General features: G+C 41.7%; 2 protein-coding genes and 1 pseudogene across 2 annotated transcripts; 1 reads left to right on the forward strand and 2 right to left on the reverse strand.

Annotated features, from left to right (window-relative positions):
* Nucleotides 1-1,113: 1,113 nt before the first annotated feature.
* TAAR5 (trace amine associated receptor 5) lies at nt 1,114-2,127 on the forward strand. The gene has a single exon (XM_002714823.4). It carries the CDS (start codon nt 1,114-1,116, stop codon nt 2,125-2,127), a length of 1,014 nt encoding a protein of 337 aa, XP_002714869.3.
* Nucleotides 2,128-7,421: 5,294 nt separating this feature from the next.
* Nucleotides 7,422-9,648, reverse strand: LOC100355555 (NHP2-like protein 1 pseudogene; annotated as a pseudogene).
* A 3,776-nt stretch (nt 9,649-13,424) lies between these two features.
* On the reverse strand, nt 13,425-14,459 carry LOC100343908 (trace amine-associated receptor 6). The gene has a single exon (XM_002714822.3). The coding sequence runs from the start codon at nt 14,457-14,459 to the stop codon at nt 13,425-13,427; it is 1,035 nt and encodes a 344-aa protein (XP_002714868.3).
* Nucleotides 14,460-20,157: the final 5,698 nt, after the last annotated feature.

Here is a 20,157-nt window from a genome sequence, read left to right on the forward strand (position 1 = left end):
ACATAATATATATTCTTTTACTTAATTTAGTAATTCTTAATTAAGAATATCCTCAGGAGTAGCTTAGAACTCAGGAGTGAAAGAAAGGAAATATCTGAATCTAGTTCTTTTCATTTCATCTCTAGTTGTCATGGTAAATGATCCTGTATTGAGAAGGAAACCTAAACCATTGAGACTTGTGATTAGTCCAAACTAGGTCCCTTGGTACCCTTTCACTGCTCATTTGTATCATGCCACATGGATGAAAGTTTTTATTGGGAGTATAAAAACATTAACTGATCGCACACCTGTCATCTTTACAGATAGGAGAGGATTCTACATTCCTCACATCCTCCGGCTGCAACAAAGACTTCCTCCCATGAAGCAATTCTGATTCTTACCTGTGTAAGTAGCTTAGAAACCCTGAACTCAATTTATTATAACTTGTTTAATAGTTCACAGCCTAGCATTATAATAAATAAACTTATTTTTCATGTCAGATAATTATCTCAAGGTATGTAATCACTGGATGCTAACTTTAGAAAATGTGCAGCACACAAAACTAAAAAAAGGACAGCTTCTTATCCTTTTAATTATGTGTGTGCTGCTGCAAAGTGTGAATGTATAGTTAAAAACCATAATCTACTTATTTTATTGTCAATTTATTTAATTCTTGAAGCAAGGAGTAGAGGTTACTCCTTCCATAAGAAACGATTCATTTAACAAGAATTAATTGATTACTTCATTCAGACTCACAATTTTAAATCACATTTAACGTTTGACAAATGCCTCATTAACATGAAACAGGCACCATTTTCATATTTTGTCTGCAGCTACAACATTGTCAGCCTTTTTTTTCTTTTTTGAGGAAACATTTGGCTTACATTCTTTTTCCTTCCTTAATGAGACTGTCTAGATTACGAAGTGCCTAACCAGACAAACCAAGGATAAAATTCTATACTTTATTTGGTTTTTCAGGGCACATTTAATTCAGTAGCTAGGGAAATTGTACCAGGTTTAAGTTGCCCTTCAGTTTCCTTTTCTTTCTCTCACTTTCTCACTGTTTAGCAAAGACATTTCTGTTCACTGGGGATCGTGGCCACTTCTCAGAGAGAGGAAGAGTAACAGCAATAAATGAGAGCTGTCCTCATCCAAGGTGCTGAGGAGCACCCTGCTGCATTTTGCTACCAGGTAAATGGGTCTTGCCCCAGGACAGTCCATCCCCTGGGTATCCAACTGGCTATCTACCTGGCCTGTGCAATAGGCGTGCTGATTATAGTCCTAGGGAATTTGTTTGTGGTATTTTCTGTGTCCTACTTTAAAGCCCTTCACACTCCCACCAACTTCTTGCTGCTTTCCCTGGCTCTGGCTGACATGTTGCTGGGCCTACTTGTATTGCCACTCAGCACCATCCGCTCCGTGGAGAGCTGCTGGTTCTTTGGGGACTTCCTCTGCCACCTGCACACTTACCTGGACACCGTCTTCTGCCTCACCTCCATCTTCCATCTCTGTTTCATCTCCATTGACCGCCACTGTGCCATCTGTGACCCTCTGCTCTATCCCTCCAAGTTCACCATCAGAGCAACACTCAGGTACATCCTAGCAGGGTGGGGGGTGCCAGCAGCTTACACTGCCTTCTTCCTCTACACAGATGTAATAAAGATGGGATTCAGCCAGTGGCTCAAAGAGATGCCGTGTGTGGGCAGTTGCCAGCTGCTATTCAATAAGTTTTGGGGCTGGTTGAACTTCCCTGTTTTCTTCTTCCCCTGTCTGATCATGATCAGCTTGTATGTGAAGATCTTTGTGGTTGCTACCAGGCAGGCTCAGCAGCTAAGAACTTTAAGCAAGAGCTTGTCTGGGGTTGCCAAGAATGAGAGAAAGGCTGCCAAGACCCTGGTCATTGCTGTGGGCATATACCTCTTGTGCTGGCTCCCTTTTACTGTGGATACGATGGTCGACAGCCTCCTTAACTTTATCACACCACCACTGGTCTTTGACATATTTATCTGGTTTGCTTACTTCAATTCAGCCTGCAACCCCATCATCTATGTCTTTTCTTACCGATGGTTCAGGAAGGCACTGAAACTCATCCTGAGTCGGGAAATCTTCTCACCACGGACATCCACTGTTGATCTATACCAAGAATGACTCTTCCTTCTACTTAATGTATGCAAGGGATGGATGTTCCTGTGGACATAGGTTTGTGGTCTCATAAGATTGTGGAAAGACTTAAAGGGCAGTGCTTTTAAGTGGAGGAGAAAGACAAGTTCTTAAGTTGGAAAGAGATAAAGCACTCCCCTTATTCAATGCTTTCATAGTAGGTATAGGAACAGTGTGAAGTCATATTTTAAATATTCATTGGATATCAAAACACTTTATAAGCATTTAGCTCCTTGTTCATTGCTTATTTTACAACAACTAACCAGATCTGGATTTCTGATTTCTTGTCTTGACTGTGCCACACAAGGCAGCAGCCACTTTTCATAATTTTTTTGACAGGTAGAGTTATAGACAGTGAGAGAGAGAAAGAGAGAGAGTTCTTCCTTCCGTTGGTTCATTCCCCAATTGGTTGCTATGGCCGGTGCTGCCCCTATCCGAAGCCAGGAGCCAGGTGCTTCTTCTTGGTCTTCCATGCAGGTGCAGGGGCCCAAGCACTTGGGCCATCCTCCACTGCCCTCCTGGGCCACAGCAGAGAGCTGCCCTGGAAGAGGAGCAACTGGAACTAGAATCCGGTGCCCATATGGGATGCTGGAGCCACAGGAGGAGGATTAACCAAGTGAGCCATGGTGCTGGCCCTTCCTCTCAAAGTTTTAGTACACAAACAAGATCTAATATAGTTTCAGGTATAACAGCAGGTGATTTTCTTTGGAAAAACAAGTACCTGTGCTACATACTTGATCAGAATTGAAACAAGTGTTTCTTGTATCAGCTATGACTAGTAAAGTTGCTAAAACCTTTTATGTACATCCTGCTTCTGTCTTCTCCATGAATATTTTCCTAAAGATCTCTAATCACCCTACTTTAATGTTTCTTATATAATTTTTTAAATATTTAGAGATTAACTTAAAAGGTAGAGAGAGAGTGAGCGCAGGAGCGTGGGAGGGAGAATCAGAGATCTTCCCTTCACTGGTTCACTTTCCAAATGGTCACACAGCCAGGGCTGGTATAGGCCAAAGCCAGGAGCCTGGATCTCTATCTCAGTCTCCCACATAGATTGCAGGGTCCCAAATACTTCCTCTTGCTGTTGCTCAACCAAATTAGTAAGGAACTGAATCAAAAGCAAAGCAGAATGGACTATAACAGACACTCTGATATAGGATGGCAGCATTCACCCACTGAACCACAATGCAGCCCCCAACTTACAGAATTTTTAAGAATTACTAATGGCTTATTTGGAAAAACTTTTCATATATTAGTTTGAAATCTCTGGAATTCAAATACATAAATAGATGCAGATACAGATATACCAATATCAATAAGTAAAAGACAATGAATGAGTGAGTATGTTCTAAAAATAGTTCATATGTCAACATTCATTATTAGCCATTAAACAGTAATAATGTTTTATAAAGTCAGTAATAATGTTTAAAAGTGCAAGTCTTATCAGTGGGTTTGTTCCATTGCTTATAGTAGTAAATATAAATACAGACAGATGGAAAGATAACCTCTATTTTGTAAAATTTTTCTATGTATTTTTAATCTTTTTCTTTGAAAGAAATTACTCTTTCTTTTTTGATATGTATTAAGAATTATTATTATTTGGCAGATAAATTATAAATTGGAATGTATGTTAGCATATATAATTTTGAAACATTAGAAAGCTTGAAACACTCTTAGATATAATAACTATAATTTACAATGCATATTTAGGCATTAATTTAAAATTCACATTTAAATAAAATCTTTTACTTTCTAATTCACTGGTCATGGCAGTCCCCATCTTGGAAGTAAGCATCCCCCATTGCCTCTCAAAGTGGCAATTTGTATTAATTACTTTCACAGAAGCAGAAAGTGGCTGTATATCTTGTACCTCTCTTGTTTTCTGTTGGATGGAGAGGGATGCCTTAGACAGAAGGGGGCTCAATCTGGAAGGAATCAAAGGGGAGGAGCTAACATTTGTTGAGACCTATAATGTTCTGAATCTCGCTTAATGCCGGTAAACCCTGTGAAATGGATGTTACCAACTTTGTGCTAGAGACTCAGTAATTTACCTTGTATCCTTACTTAAAAGCTCTTAACATATTCATTGTGTCCCTGAGATATTAGAGGAAAAATGGTTTATTATTATCACTAATAAACCTGTGAATAGGACTAGCATGAAAAACGAGACAGGAACGCTGGCACTGTGGTACAATGGGTTAAGATACTGCTTGCAATGCTGGCATCTCCCATCACAGCACAGGTTTGAGCCCTGGTGCTCTGCTTCCAGTCCAGCTCCCTGCTAATGCACCTGGGAAGGTAGCAGAACATGGCCTTTGCCACCCACATGGGAGACCTTGATGGAGTTACCAGATCCTTTTATTTTCACCTGGCCCAGCCCTGGCTGTTGCAACTTTTTAGGGAGGGAACCAGCAGATGGAAACTCTCGCTCTCTCTCTCTCTCTCGCTCTCTCTCTCCCTCCCTCTCATCCTTGCTCTACCTTTTAAAAAAATCATTGAAAAACAAACCGAATTAAATAAACATCAAGATTTATAATATATTCCTATGTCTGTTTCTTTCTGAAATCATCAAACTTGATCTGTTGGGAGGTGCAATGAGGCTATAGTAAATCTAAAGTGGTGATAAGCATAAAAGAAATTACAAAATTTCTGCAACAACTACACTGTGATATGAAAACATTGCAGTAGGATCTAATGACTTTCCAAATCAAACTTATGTTTGAATCTCTGCTCCACCGTTTGCTGTCTGTACAATCTGGATCAAATTAGGACCTTTCTTCAATTTGAATTGATTTTTATGGGTGAAATGATGGCAGAGAAAAGATAACCTCGGTTCTTTGTCTCACATGGAAGAAGAATTTTCAAGCGGACAAGACAGAGAGAAAGCATTTCAAAGTATTTAAGAGCAAGATTTATTAGAGTCAGAGACCTCCAGCCTGAGTGGCATAGAGTGGAGCTCCAAGAGAGGCAAAACCTGAAGGGGCTGGTGGTAGTGGGGTTTTTAAGCACCATTTTGGAGGAAACAAACTTGAAAATCAGATTGACAACCAGATTGACAACATTTGGGGAACAGCAGTCAAGACAGAGTTCCAGCAAGTGGCCTCTCAAGGGGGACACAACGCCAGCTTGCAGAAACTGCTTCCATCTGAGGTTTCACGTGCATGACCATCTAGAATTCCACTGTTTCAAGTTGGGGAAAACAAATCCAACAAGCAGATTCAACTCACAGGGTCTCAAACAAAGGACAGAGTCATTACTAGAGGACATAAGAAAGGTACTGTCTAAACTATGAGGAAATTTTCTCATTGAGAGGCAAATAGAAACTGACAGGAGGGTCTTGATATAATCAGGTGGGCTTGAAGGCCTGGGCAGACCTACCTGTCTCTTCACATGCAGTGCTGGAAGAAGCAAACAAGGGAGGTGTGAAACTCCTTAAGGATAGCACCTTGTTGACTCCCATCACCTAGCTGGCCTGGGAGGAGAGCTGGCCTCAATAGAAGGCAGTTGGCATCTTTTGAAGGAAGTTTACAGTTCTGCCTGCAATGTTACTTATCCTACCTGGCCACTTGTATATTATGTTATACGTGTGTACATATTGTATGTCTGCACTGGAAAATTTATTAAAGCTCTGTTTTATTTGGCTTATAGATAAGATTGTTAAATTAGCCAAAGATACTTTTTTTGGTTCACATGACCTAAGTAAATCTCTGCATCAGACGTTTTAAATTTGTTGGTAGAGAGAAACTAAAAATGTTTGAGTCATTGACATGTTTGTGCTTGGGTTTGATGGTCAAACAAGTTACACTGTGTTAGATATTTTAGAGATCTTTCCAAATGCATGTACTCTTGTCTTGGAATTTATAGAAGGCATTGGACTTTTAATAAATGGTTTTGTAAGTTGCTATTTAAGTTAAAATTGCTTGCTAAGTTTTTATTTGCTATTAAGTTATTGACAGCAAGTGATCTGGGAAACTTTACTTGTTCTCTCATTTCTCTATTCTCTTCAAGATGGGAATCTAACTCTATTCTGAAGGACTTTCCAGGATGCAGAGTTTGGTCATTAGACCTTATAAAATGGATGGCTAAAAAATGAATGTTTGAGTCTTACAAATAAATGAATGTCAATAAATATTTTAAAAAGAGGAGTCATTTGAATTGATGTTTAAATACAGTTATTTCCCAATATGTAGAAAAGTAGAGAAATACATTGTAAACTGAAGTAGTGCATAAAAAAAAACTATTAAAAAAAAGAAGTTATCTCTACTGAACTTAAATCTTTACAAACAGGTGTCATTCAGATAAATTAAAATGCTCTCCTTATTCACACAGTCATCAAAAAGAAACCTGAGGTTTAAAGCACTTTTTAAAAATATGAATATATTTTTATTAGGATGCTCACAAGGATGAATGACACATTAGCAGTCTCATGTGATAATGAATCCATGTGACCCATTGTGGTAGGAGACAGAATACAAGCCCTCAGATGTGGTGCCAAGTGTCCACTGAAGATTGCCCTCTTTACTGGAGAGAAAATGCTTCCCTGGATTCTACCAGTTGCACTGTGGCTCCCAGCCAGGTCTCTATGATTTTCCCAGAATCTTTTATTCCAGCATCTTTGCCCTTGCCACCCTCAAATCCTTCAAGACTTTGATCAACTGCCTTGTCTCATTCACCCAGTTGCCCATGGAATCCCATTCAAACCCCAGGCACTGTGGAGGTTGAGTTGAGAACTCAATGTCACATTAAAAGCAAACAGCAGGGATACATTAGTACATAGTGCTTGGACATAAGTCTAACTACCTCAGAGAATGTGTGCTTCCTCCCTAATCAGTACACAGTTCCCAGGAGAGCAAAGGAAACCCCTTGCTCATTTTCACATGTATGCAATGATTATGTAGGCCAGGCAAAAGGGCCAGTGTTCACTCCCATGATACCCTGCACACAGTAGAAAGTCAAAGGATAAAAGTTGGAACCAGGTCTCTGTCTTAGCTCAGTCAAGTTTCTCCTGCTCTTCCTGCCTGCGAATGCTGCCTCTACCTGTTTGGGGCGTTACTTTATTATTCACAAGGGAGGATAAAGAGATGGCAAAAAGAAAGGGTGGAACCTGAGATGGAGAGAAAAACAAAATCAAAATACAAAAATCCAGAGATCAGATTCAATACTACAAAATTCTATAACAGAAAGCAGCTGAAAATACTACACTCTAACATAGACTTTATGATACACAACCTCAGACTTCAGCAGGAGCAGTCAGTGTGGAGGGCGTGGCAGAGGTCACAGGTTTATACTTGGAGTTTTTCAATGGTTGGCTGAAAGGCCTGGATCTGCTGCTTCAGTTGTGAACTCTCTTTGATGGTGACGAAATGGGCATTGACAGGCCCAGAGACCCCATAGGCCCTCCCCAGGGCCTGCTTGGAGTACACAAACCCATAGGGCACATTCTTGTCTTCAGAAAGCAGGCGAAGCTGCAAGATGATTGCCAGGGGATTAGCATCTGCAGCCATCACAATGACCTCAGAAGTGTCTCTGTTGAGGGTCTTGATGGCCTCACTGAACCCTTTCCAAAACTGCTTGTAGTTACACGACTGCTGAACAAGGCCCAGTAGCTTCTTGGTAAAGTGGGCATCTGCAAGGAGATGGGTGTGTGTATTTACATCAGGCTGTTATGGCTGAGGTTCCATGGGCTCACCACTTAAGAAGCAACACTTTCGCCATTATATAGCATCTGTCTGCCTTCCAGGAAACTGCCTGCCTCTTTTCCATGAGTAGAATTTGAAGAACTCACCTCAGCTGTGTTTGGTTGGACACTGCCATCGTTTGCAGAAATGAATGATGTAATATACTGGGGACAATGCAGATGATGTGTTTTTGCTCGCATTGTTATGTTTATTTCTTGTCAGAGTTGGTCATTAGTTGAAGCATTGAATATGGATTTTATTCAGTAACTATTGAAGTAGGGACAGCAGCTGATCTCCATTCTGATGTGCACCAAGATGATTGGGGTTTGTGCTTTTTTTTTTTTAAATTTTTGTTTCAATTGAAAGAGAGAGAGGGAGGAAGAGAGTGAACACATGAATATCTTCTGCTCCACCTCCCAAATACCTTCTTGGCCAGATCAAACCCAGGAACCAGGAACTCGATAAAGATCTCCTCTACAGGAGTCAGGAATGCAACCACTGAGTCCTTACCTGCTCCCTCTCAGGACTGCATTAGCAGAAGCTGACTCAAGATACAGAGGCAGGGCTGAAACCCAGGTATTCCAATATGGGATGCAGACACCCCAACCAGAGTCCTAACCTCTAGGTCAAACACCTGCCACCTCACATGTTTTGTGTGTGTTGTGGTAGCTAAAATTAATCACAATACTCCCTGCCGCACCTTCCCTGGCTCTTCATGGTGACTTGGATCTGATCATCTGATGGAGGATGACCCTACTGGTGAGAATTTAATTACTCTTGATTAGGCTTTTATTAGGTTTTAGTCAATGAATTTTTGCTGACTATCTAGAAATTACAGCTAGTCTTTGAATGACCGGGCCATTACCAGTGTTTGAGACTCTGTCCCTGGTGCTGACTCCATGTGCACTGTGGCAAGAAGTCCCAAGATCAGACTGCCTGACTGTGCTTATCATCACAAATATTCACGCACACCTGGAACCTCTGTTGAAGTGGTTGAGTCTCATTCCTTCCCTTCTCCTGCACTGTTAAAATATGTGCCACATAGCACATATCTAATAAGTGGTCATTGGCTGGAAAAAGGTGAATAATATGAAGGGAAAATTTTAAGGAAAAGATGGCAGAGAGGTCATTGAGAAGACCTTGATTATTTTCTCTGTGTTTTTTCCCTCAGTTCACTGTCTTATGGTTTGTAGAGTAAACCCTGTGGGAGGATTTGGTAATAAGTTTTATTTTTACTTGTTAGATTGCATTTTGCAGATTACTTCAAGGGGCAGGAACCCAATAACAATGTCCTCCTTCCTCCATAGTGCACGGCCTTCCCTCCATTAACAACACTGAAGTCCTCTCTTCCTGGATCTTCCTTCTCCTTGATACAGAAGTCTGTGTAATTCAGATGGAATTCAGAAACCAATTTGGAATCACTAAAGAAATATCAAATATCGGGCAAATCATAACACCCTTGACTCTAACAAACGAGGCATCAAACCAAAGCCTGCAACTATCTCTTTGGAATCTAGAATTACTTATGTAAAATAAATTCCAATGTGTTTAAACATTTTTCTACCAAATTCAGATGCTGAGAGATAACACAGTGGAAAACCCACTTGCTAAAGCTGCTTGTGGAAGGGCAACAGAGGGCAAAGGACTTTCCCCTCACTGACCACATGTTACAAATCATTTAATTTATATATTAAAATTAAAACCAAACAAGTCATCTACTGTGCCACTCCCCAAATTCCACACTGGATGGGACAGGACCAGGTTGAAGGCAGGTGCCCAGAACTCCATCTTGGTCTTCCACATGGATGTCACACACCAGTTCTTGGGGCATCTTTCCACTGTTTTCTCCCCCCCCCACCTTTTTTTTTTTTTGACAGGCATAGTTAGACAGTGAGAGAGAGAGAGAGACAGAGAGAAAGGTCTTCCTTCCATTGGTTCACTTCCAAATGGCCGCTACAGCTGGTGCGCAGCCCTGATCCGAAGCCAGGAGCCAGGTGCTTCCTCCTGGTCTCCCATGCGGGTGCAGGGTCCAAGCACTTGGGCCATCCTCCACTGCCTTCTCGGGCCACAGCAGAGAGCTGAGCTGGAAGAGGAGCAACCGGGACAGAACCGGCACCCCAACCGGGACTAGAACCCGAGGTGCTGGTGCCGCAGGTGGAGGATTAGCCTACTGAGCCATGGTGCCAGCCTTCCACTGCTTTCTCACATGCATTATCAGGGAGTCACATCAGAAATGGAGTAGCTAGAACTCAAATTGGCACTGTACTATGAGATGGCAGTTTCACCTGCTGTACCACAATACTGGCCCCCCACTTCCACTCTTTAGAAGTATAAATTCAACTGAGTAAATAAAAAATGAAAAACCAAAAAGATCTATATAAAATGAAGAATTAATTTGATATGTACTAAGTTGTTGATGTTAACCAATATTCCCTAAATGGTTCCTTGGAATGCTATTTGACCAAATATTCCAAAGAGGTCTCCATGGTTAAATAAAGTTCTAAGATGAATACTTAAAGTTGGACAAGTTATTGTTAAAACAGGACTTCTCTGAGTCTTTACTATGACAATGTGCAATGCTGTTCTCCAAGAGCAGGTTATAGAATCACCCATTCTGAATTATCATTGGTGCAGAAATTTTTTTCCTAGGTCATTTTATATGATGATTATTTTATAAAATCTCATTGAGGTAATGTTGGCTTAGAAGACAAAACAATTATGGAGTCAAATCCTAAGCAGAGAGATGAAAATAACACTGTCCCCAAATATGGAGATGATTCTCTGGAAGAGACAGGAAAAGGCAGCAGTGAAAATGTTTGGATGATAACCTTACGGAGGTTTGAAGGGGTAACTACTCCTGTGGTTGTTTCATTGTTTTCTCTTCATATTCCCTGAACAATCCATACACATTCTGATTATTTGCTTATTATATTTTCTCAGCATGAAAAATCCATTCCAATTTTTCACTCCTACAAAAACTTCTTTTGTAACTTAAGGTCCAAACAAAGGATAAAGATTCCATCAAGCAGAAATTGTGTACCTTATCTGCTTACAGAATCTTTTTATTTTAGAACAGTTTTAGATTTGCAGAAAAGTTGTAAAGATAATACAGAGTTCTATATAACTCACAACCAATTTCTCCTATTATTAATATCTTAAATTAGTAATGGTACATTTATTACAATTAATGAACCAATATCAAAACATTATAGATTATTAATGAATCATTAAAAAATCCATCAGTTCTTCAGATTTCCTCATTTTCTCTACTGAATTTTTTTTCTTTCCCAATACCCCATTTAGGACACCATATTACCTTTGCTTATCATTTCTTTTCATGGTCTTCTGGACATGATGGTTTCTCATATTGTCCTTATTTATGATGACCCAGACATATTTTTCTTTAGTGTTATCAGTAGTTATTATTACTTATTTGAAAGGCAAACAAACAAAAACATATGAGAGAGAGAGCAAAAGAGAGGGAGATTACGACCCTTTATTCATTCCCCAAATATCTACAACAGCTATGGCTTGGCCAAGCCAAAGTCAAGAGCCTGGTATTCTATCCATGTGTCCCACATGAATGGCAGAGACCTGAATACATGAGTCATTACTTGCTGCCTCCCAGGGTGCACATTAATAGTGGGCTGGATCAGAAGCAAAGCCTGGACTCAAACCCAGGCCTCCACTATGTGGTGCAGGTGTCCCAGGCAGCATCTCTGCGCCAAATGCTTTCACCAACCTTGGTATTTTTGAAGAGTACTAGTCAGATATGTTGCAGCATATTACACAATGAGAATTTATCTGATATTTTTCTCATGATTATACTGGGGTTATGGATTTGGGAAAGGATGACTATAGACGTAAAAACTCATTACCATCATATAACATTAAGGACATATGCCATCAAAATAACCTGTCACTATTGATGATAATCTCCTGGTTGACCTAATGTTTGTCATTTTAAACATTTTCCACATTAAGGAATATTGCTTCTTGGCAGAGTCACAACCTATTAAAAGCAAAGATATGATGTTGTTTCCTGCGTGCACTTCATTCGGCACTAATTTCGACCCAGTTTAGGCATGAAGCTTACAATTGGTAAATGAAAGCAAATAGATAAATACCTGAATGCTTGTTATTGATGTATATTCTACATGACTCATAAACCTTGAACAGTCTCTGTTGTAATTAAGTTTTATTATAGAAAAAGAAAACTAGAGACTGCACTTGAAAGATATTCTCCCTGGAGCTGGTGCTGTGGCATAGTAGGCTAAGCCTCCACCTGCAGTGCCAGTATTGTGTATGGGTGCCAGTTCATGTCCCAGTCACTCCTCTTCTGATCCAGCTCTTTGCTAATGGCTTGGGAAGGCAGTGGAAGATGGCCCAAGCGCTTGGGCCCATGCAAGAGCTCCTGGCTCCTGGCTTCAGATCGCCCCAGTTATGGCTATTTCAGCCATTTGGGGAGTGAACCAGAGGATAAAGGACCTTTCTCTGTTTCTCACTCTTCCTCATAAATAAATAAATAAATATTAAAAAAAAAGAAAAACATTCTCCCTAAATGGAACAAGTAGCGATCAATGTGTGTGGACAGAATAGTGTAGCATCGGGTGCTATCCGGACCAACTCTTGACGCAGTTTTCTGTAATAGCAAGAACAGCCACATCAGCCATTTAACATCATTCTAGGAGGTAAAGTGGCTCCTGCTTTGACTTGGGAGATGAAATATTAACTAGGGGGACACTAACATGTTTGGCAAATCCAACAGTCTGGTCAAGATAAAATCTACTTTGGCAAATTGCTCCCACACACTTTGAGATCTCTCCCAAGACTGAATAGATTAAACTGTTCTCAAGAGGCTCCCTTGGTAAAAGAAGCAAAGCAAAAGAAAGTAACAATCTGGGAGAAAATAGAAAGCTTTTGTAAGGAAAGGAGAAAAGGAAATGAAAGAAGAATAGTTATTTTTGGAGTACATAACAGAACAAAGAGAAGGATGAGAAAATGAAAAGGGGGTGTGTTTGCTGGAGTGGAGTGTGCTGAGCTCTGGCGCAGTGAATATAATTTATGTTGATTAGTCAGGCCGAAGATTTGGGAAGAAGTGACAGCGAGGTGCATATCCTTTTTTTTAAATCTTATTTATTTATTTGAGGGGTGGAGTTATAGACAGTGAGAGGGAGAGACAGAGAAAAAGATCTTCCATCCACTGGTTCATTCCCCAAATGGCCACAATGGTCAGAGCTGAGCCAACCTGAAGCCAGGAGCCAGGGGCTTCTGGGTCTCCTACATGGGTACAGGGACCCAAGGACCTGGGCCCAACTTCCACTGCTTTCCCAGGCCATACATAGCAGAGGGCTAGATGAGAAGAGGAGTAGCCTAAACTAGAACTGGTGCCTATATGAGATGCCAGTGCTGCAGGTGGAGGATTAAGCTACTGCACCAAAACGGTGGCCCCAAGGTGCATATCTTAACAAGACTGGAAAGCAGTGATTTGTTCTATCTAATTTGAAGACTGTTATGTTACTCTTTGTTATCAGTCTTACTTGAGTTTTTAAAATGCATTTCATTTAGAAATTTTACACATATCTTCAACTTCCTCGTTCCAATTGTTTACATTTGTTCAGAGAACAAATTCATGGTTGCTGAACTGTTCTTTAAAACCTGACCACTGACAATAACTTTTATAGCTTTCTTAAACCATGGATAAAATAAAGCATAAATCAAAGGGTTCATGGCTGAATTATAATAAGCACACCAAACACAAATCTCATAAATATAGGCTGGGGTTATGAAGCCCATGTAGGCATCAATTAATGAATCAATGCTATATGGTAACCATGAAATCATAAATGCTATCACCGTGATGCCCAGGATTTTAGCTGCTTTTCTCTCTCGTTTGGCCACTCTGGCTTTGTAACTTTCTGAAGATGATTGTGCTTTGCTACCAATGTTTTCAATCTTTTGAGCCTGCTGTCTAGCCACCAGAAAAATATTACCATAGAGAATTATCATCACTAAGGTAGGTACAAAGAAGGACAGAAAATCTATCAACACCCAGTTTTGATTTACAACTGTCTGACAACCTCCTATACAGTTAACAGCACTGGATAATTCCTCCAGTCCATCGTCATAGGCACCTGTGTAGAACACAGCTCCGCTGTACACCAGGGGCAGGATCCAGGAGATGCCAATGCAAATTCCGGACACAGACACAGTGAACTTGGTGGGATAGACCAAAGGGTCAGTGACAGCAATGTACCTGTCGATGGAGATGAAGCACAAGTGGAAGAGAGAAGAGTAGCAAAAAGCCACATCACAGCACGTGTGCAAAGTGCAGAAACTTCTCCCAAAATACCAGCAGCTCTCCACGGACCTGACCATGCTGAAGGGCATCACAGTCGCACCCACCAGGAAGTCAGCACCGGCCAGGGAGGCGATAAGGAAATTGGTGGGAGAGTGCAGCTGCCGGAAGTGGAGGATTGAGATCATCACCAGGAGGTTCCCAAAGATGGCCAGCACAACCCCAAAGCCAAACACTGTGTAGAGGAGCACCCGGGGAGCCGGCGAGTAGGGCATCTTCACGCAGGACCCGTTCACGTTGTAGCAGAGCTGCCCAGCAGCTGGTGGGGACCAGTTGCCGCTCATGCTGCTACTGTTTATGTTTGAAGTTTTGTCCTTTTTGATTCTCAATGTATGATTCTAATTTTCAATACTCCTGGGTGGAAGGTTCCCATAAATCCATCAGGATACCCCAAGAAATTATCAGACTCTATCTGTAGCACAAATCAAAATGTTTTCTGTAACAAAATAAAATCCAACAAATTTTATATTACACAATTGTACTTGGGATATATTTCAACTCACCAATGACTTATTTCCTTTAATTTGATAAATTTTCCTTTTAGTCATCAATATCTTTTTAATCCTATTAGTTTTATGTGTATGCTGTCCATCCTGCATTGCCACCACCCAAAGCATGTTGTGATTCCAACTAAATAAATGTCATCAATGGGAAAAATAATCCCATCATGGAATCCCTATAGTGCAAAGTGTGAACTAGTAAGATTATTTTCAGCAGTGATTATTAAGCAAAATATTCTACCAGACACGTCTCCACTCTAGATTGCATTCTATTGTCATCATTTATTTTAGGCCAAAAGTTTCTCTTTTCTTAGTAAATAAATTGATCCATTTCTGTGTTCCCAATCGTGATTTACCTGCCTCAGTGGTTTTATTTATTACAAAGATATGAGGGCACTCCAAAAGTTCATGGGAATTTTTAAAAAATAAGTTTGGGACAGGTGTTTTGCATAGTGTTTAAAAGGCCACTTGGAATACCTGCATCTCATATCACAGTGCCTGGGTTCAAGTCCTGACTACTCTCCTGATTTCACCTTTCTGATATTAAACACTCTGGGAAGTAGCAGGTGATGGTTCAAGTAGTTGGGTCCCTGCCACCTACGCGGGAGACCCAGATTCAGTTCCTGCTTCACTATGTTCCAGCGGGGGCTGCTGAGGGCATTTAACTGGTAAGCGAGTAGATGAGTGATCTCTTCTTTTTTTTAAGATTTATTTATTTGAAAGAGTTATACCGAGAGAGGAGAGGCACAGAGAGAGAGAGAGAGAGAGAGAGGTCTACCATCCGATGGTTCATTCCCCAATTGGCCACAATGGCCAGAGTTGTGCTGATCTAAAGCCAGGAGCCAGGAGCCAGGAGCTTCTTCTGGGTCCCCCACGCATTGGCAGGTGCCCAAGGACTTGGGCCATCTTCCACTGCTTTCCCAGGCCATAGCAGAGAGCTGGATAGAAAGTGAAACAGCCGGGTCTTGAACTGGCGCCCATATGGGATGCCAGTGCTTCAGGTCAGGGCGTTAACCTGCTGCACCACTGTGTCAGACCCATCTCTCTGTTTCTTTTTTATGTATATTCATGCGTGTGTGTGCATACATACCTTTCAAATAAATAAATACATAAAATTAATTAATTGAAACAAAGATAAGTTTATTTTGGTGTCAAAAACTTTTTGTTAAGATTTATTTTATTTATTTGAAAGGCAGAGTTACATAGAGAGAAAGAGAGAGAGCTAGACGCAAAGAGAGATCCTCCATTTTCTGGTACACTCCCCCAGTGGCCTCAATGGCTGGGGCTAAGCCAAGTCAAAACCAGTGGCCAGGAGCTTCATCCACGTCTCCCACGTGGGTGCAGGGGCCCAAGCACTTGGATCATCTTCTGATGCTTGATGCTTTCCTAGGCACAATAGCAGGGGACTGGATCAAAAGTTGGGCAGCTGGGATGCTGCAGGCGGGGGCTTAACCTGCTGTGCCGCAGTGGGGCCTCCCACCAAAAACTTTTAAAATTCACACAGTTTTTTCATAAAACACATGTTTATGAACTTTTTGTAGACCTTTCATATGTATGGATTTAAAAATTTTTCACCAAAATAAATTTCTTTTACTTCCATTTTTTTCATGAACTTTAAAAATGTACTTCTTTGTTCATCTGAGAATCTGAGCAAACACAAAGAGAGCTTCTGTTGGCTGCTTTGCCTTTTTTTTTTTTTTTTGACAGGCAGAGTGGACAGTGAGAGAGAGAGACAGAGAGAAAGGTCTTCCTTTGCCGTTGGTTCACCCTCCAATGGCCACCGTGGCCAGCGTGCTGCGGCCGGCGCACCACGCTGATCCGATGGCAGGAGCCAGGTACTTATCCTGGTCTCCCATGGGGTGCAGGGCCCAAGCACTTGGGCCATCCTCCACTGCACTCCCGGGCCACAGCAGGGAGCTGGCCTGGAAGAGGGGCAACCAGGACAGAATCCGGCACCCTGACCGGGACTAGAACCCGGTGTGCTGGCGCCGCAAGGCGGAGGATTAGCCTAGTGAGCCGTGGTGCCAGCCGCTTTGCCTTTTTTTAAGATTTATTTTATTTATTTGAAAGACAGAGTTAGAGAGGTAGAGGGAGAGGGAGAGAGAGAGAGAGAGAGAGAGTGAGAGATCTTCCAACCTCTGGTTCACTCCCCCAAATGACTGCAACGGCCAGAACTGAGCTGATCTGAAGCCAGGAACCAAGAGCCTCTTCTGGGTCTCCCACATAGGTGTAGGGGCCCAAGCACTTGGGCCACTTGTTACTGCCTTCCCAGGCCACAGAAGAGAGTTAGATTGAAAGTGGAACAGCTGGGACCTGAATCAGCGCCCATATAGGATGCAGGGCTTTAACCAGCTGTGCCACAGCACTGGCCCCTGGTTTACTCCTGAAATGCCTGCAATAAGCAGGACTGGGCCAGGCTGAAGCCAAGATCTAGGAACTCAGTACAGGTCTCCCACATCAGTGGTAGGAACCCAACTGCTGAGCCATTACCTGCTACTTCCCAAGGTGTGCATTAGTAGGAACCTGGAATTGAGAGTGGATCTGGGACTTGACCTAGGCATTCCTATATGGGATGAGGGTGTCCTCAGTAACATCTTAATTTCTGTTCCAAATGCAGCCCTTTCCATTGACATTTTGTCATCTGGTTCGATAGGTTACAAACTGTGAGAATCAACTTCACTCTTTCTGTCTTGTAATAGACCATTTTTGCATCAGCACTGGCTACCAAATAGCAGAAAATACTAACATAGTGATGGCAACTTGATATTGATGAAAATGTTACAAAAAGCATTAAAAATTTTTCATCTGCTCGTTATTTCTAAGTAGCTGGTAGAAAGACATTATTCCTCCTCTCAAGACACTGTCACTGGAATACATGCACTTTGACTCTCCATCCATGTGACAAATGGACAGTGAGTCCTCTGGCTACACATTTGTTTGTGTGTGGCTCCTCATGATTGCCTTTTCTATGTCCAATGCTTAAGAAAGGTCAGAAAATGAAGTGACAGCAGAAAGCTGGAATCGAGCTAGATTCCCTGGTGACTTGCCCACACCTGGGGGTGCTAGAACAACGCAGAATAAGAGAACATTATTTAGTTTTCCAAGGAAAGAGCACAAGACTCTTCCTAGTGCAAAACTGGCTTTACAATATCTGTGAACTTACCCTTCAAGTTATAAAGAATGATGAGCATTATTATTAATCCACCTGGTTACCCAGTTCCTTGTCAATAGAAGTAATGCTCCTAACCAAATATTCTTTCAGATTTCTTCTAACTTTTCTCAGTGTCCGATTTTGTGAAATGATGTCGACTACTTGAATAGACAAAATCCTGAGCCAAGTTTTTTCAACTTAAGCACTACTGACATTTGAGTTCTGGTAACTCTTTGATATAGGAAGGCATCTGTTCATTGTATGGTATCTGGGTGCATTCCTGCTGTTAGATGCCAATAAAATCAGTTGTGACAACCAAACACATCTCCAGACATGGCCAAATGTCCTCTGGGGACAAACCTCAATCCTCCTTTACCTGCTTTGAGTTCTTCTAGGTAACTGCTGCTCCTCCGCACGCAGAGGAGCCACACCGGACCGGACGCTTGTTGTTCCCTTTTTTACAAGTCCTTTCTATAGTAAAGTAAGAATAAGTAAACAGCAAACTCCCAAAGCAAGAATGAGTAGAGAGAAATGAGAAAGAACGAAGTAACGAACTTCCCCGCGAACTCTCGAACGCACTCTCCAACCAACCCACACCACCATGCCGTCTCTCTCCTCCTATATAGTCCTCTCCACCAATCCGTGCTCTGCTACCCACACGCCGAGCGCGCCGCTCTCCTCCAATCAGGAGCAGCTCCTGCAGCTTGTCAAGTTGGTGAGAGGCAGCTGGGTAGAAGCTGTTTGCTCCTCTCCCAGCACCATATTGTGGGAGAGCAGATGCATAGAATAAGTCTTAATTCCAGTAACAGTATAGTCCGAGTTGCTCCCCACAGGTAACAAAAATTATTATGTGATAATTTTTATCCATTTTGAGTAGAGAAACAACTTTACATCACCCTCCATCATTTTTAGGTTTAGTCATTGATATTTCATTTTTAGGTTTAGTCATTGATTATTTCATTTATTTAAAAGATACTTATTGAATGACAGTAACTGGGTATAAAGTTATGAACAAAACAGATATGATCTCTATCCTTATGGAGCTTGTAATCTTAAGAGAGAAATGATTCTTTTTTAAACAAAAGTTTTACAGGGCCAGCATTGTAGTGCAGCAGGTTAAACCACTGCATGAGACACCAGTATCCTATGTCAGAATGTGGGTTCGAATCCCATCTTCTCTGTTTCTGATCCAGCTTCTTGCTAATGCACCTAGGAAGGTAGTGAATGATGGTCCAAGTGCTTCTGGTTTTGAAAGAAGCGGCTGTGAGCCACCATAAAAGTAGCCTTAATAAAAAAAAAAAATGGGGCTCCTGAGACAAACAGTTCCAGAGACGGCCTTGGGAAATGGGGAGTAAACCGGTTCACAGAGAAAGCAGTTAGCTACTAACCAGAGATACGGGCAACAGAACATCCTGCTATGTAGATAAGCCCCCTCCCCTGTGCTTGTTCAAGCTTAACAAAAACAAAACCCGCGAGGCATGTAGGGCACGTAGCCACCCCTTTCTGCTCTTCAATGACCCCCTCCCCTTATCCAAGCTTCCGTTTCTCCTCCTCCTCGACGACCTCCTCCCCTTGTAGTTGCCCAATAAACTTACACCACCCTATGGTATGTTAATTTTGTGGTTTTGCCCCTTAAAAGCTGTGTGAGATAGCTGCTCGGGGCTCCTCTCGCTTACTTGCTGCTTGCAGCAGTAGAGGGCCCATTTGCGCAAATGAAATAAAATTACCTCCTGTTCTATTGCATCGTCTGGTCTGGAGTCTGTGTTTCTGGGGTCGTCACAAGAGGACACCGCTTTTGGGGTCCTACAGTTTCAGGATGGCCTAGCCCTGGCTGTTGCAGGCATTTGGAGAGTGAGCCAGCAGAAGATCCATCTTTCTCTCTCTCTCCCTCTCTGTGTGTGTGTATGTATATATGTGTGTGTGTGTGTGTGTGTGTGTGTGTATACATATGTGCCTCTCAAATAAACAAACAACTCTGAAATATTTTTTGCTTATCTGTTTGAGAGACAGAGAGGAAAAAAAAAAGAAAAAAAGAGGGAGAGAAACACAGAGGGCTATCTCCCATTGACTAGTTCACTTTCCAAAGGTGCATAACAACCTGGGTTGAGCTGAAGCCAGGAACCAAGAATTCAATCCAGGTATCCCACTTTAATGGCAGGAATCCAATGACTTAAGTCATCACCACCCGCTCCCAGTGTCCACGATAGAACAAAATTGCAAAGTGGAGTTGAATCCAGGTGCTCTGATGTGGTGTGTGGGTATTCTAACTGGTTTCTTAATCACTAGGCCAAATGCCTACCTCCAGGAAACAATTTTTAAACAATTAAATAG

This window comes from Oryctolagus cuniculus, chromosome 5 (assembly GCF_051225735.1).
Source record: "Oryctolagus cuniculus isolate XC-2025 breed Fujian yellow rabbit chromosome 5, ASM5122573v1, whole genome shotgun sequence".
Taxonomy (NCBI): domain Eukaryota; kingdom Metazoa; phylum Chordata; class Mammalia; order Lagomorpha; family Leporidae; genus Oryctolagus; species Oryctolagus cuniculus.

Excerpts from the sequence above, each read along its gene's own strand:
- TAAR5 (XM_002714823.4), top strand. The coding sequence starts at position 1,114 with ATGAGAGCTGTCCTCATCCAAGGTGCTGAGGAGCACCCTGCTGCATTT.
- LOC100343908 (XM_002714822.3), bottom strand. The coding sequence starts at position 14,459 with ATGAGCGGCAACTGGTCCCCACCAGCTGCTGGGCAGCTCTGCTACAAC.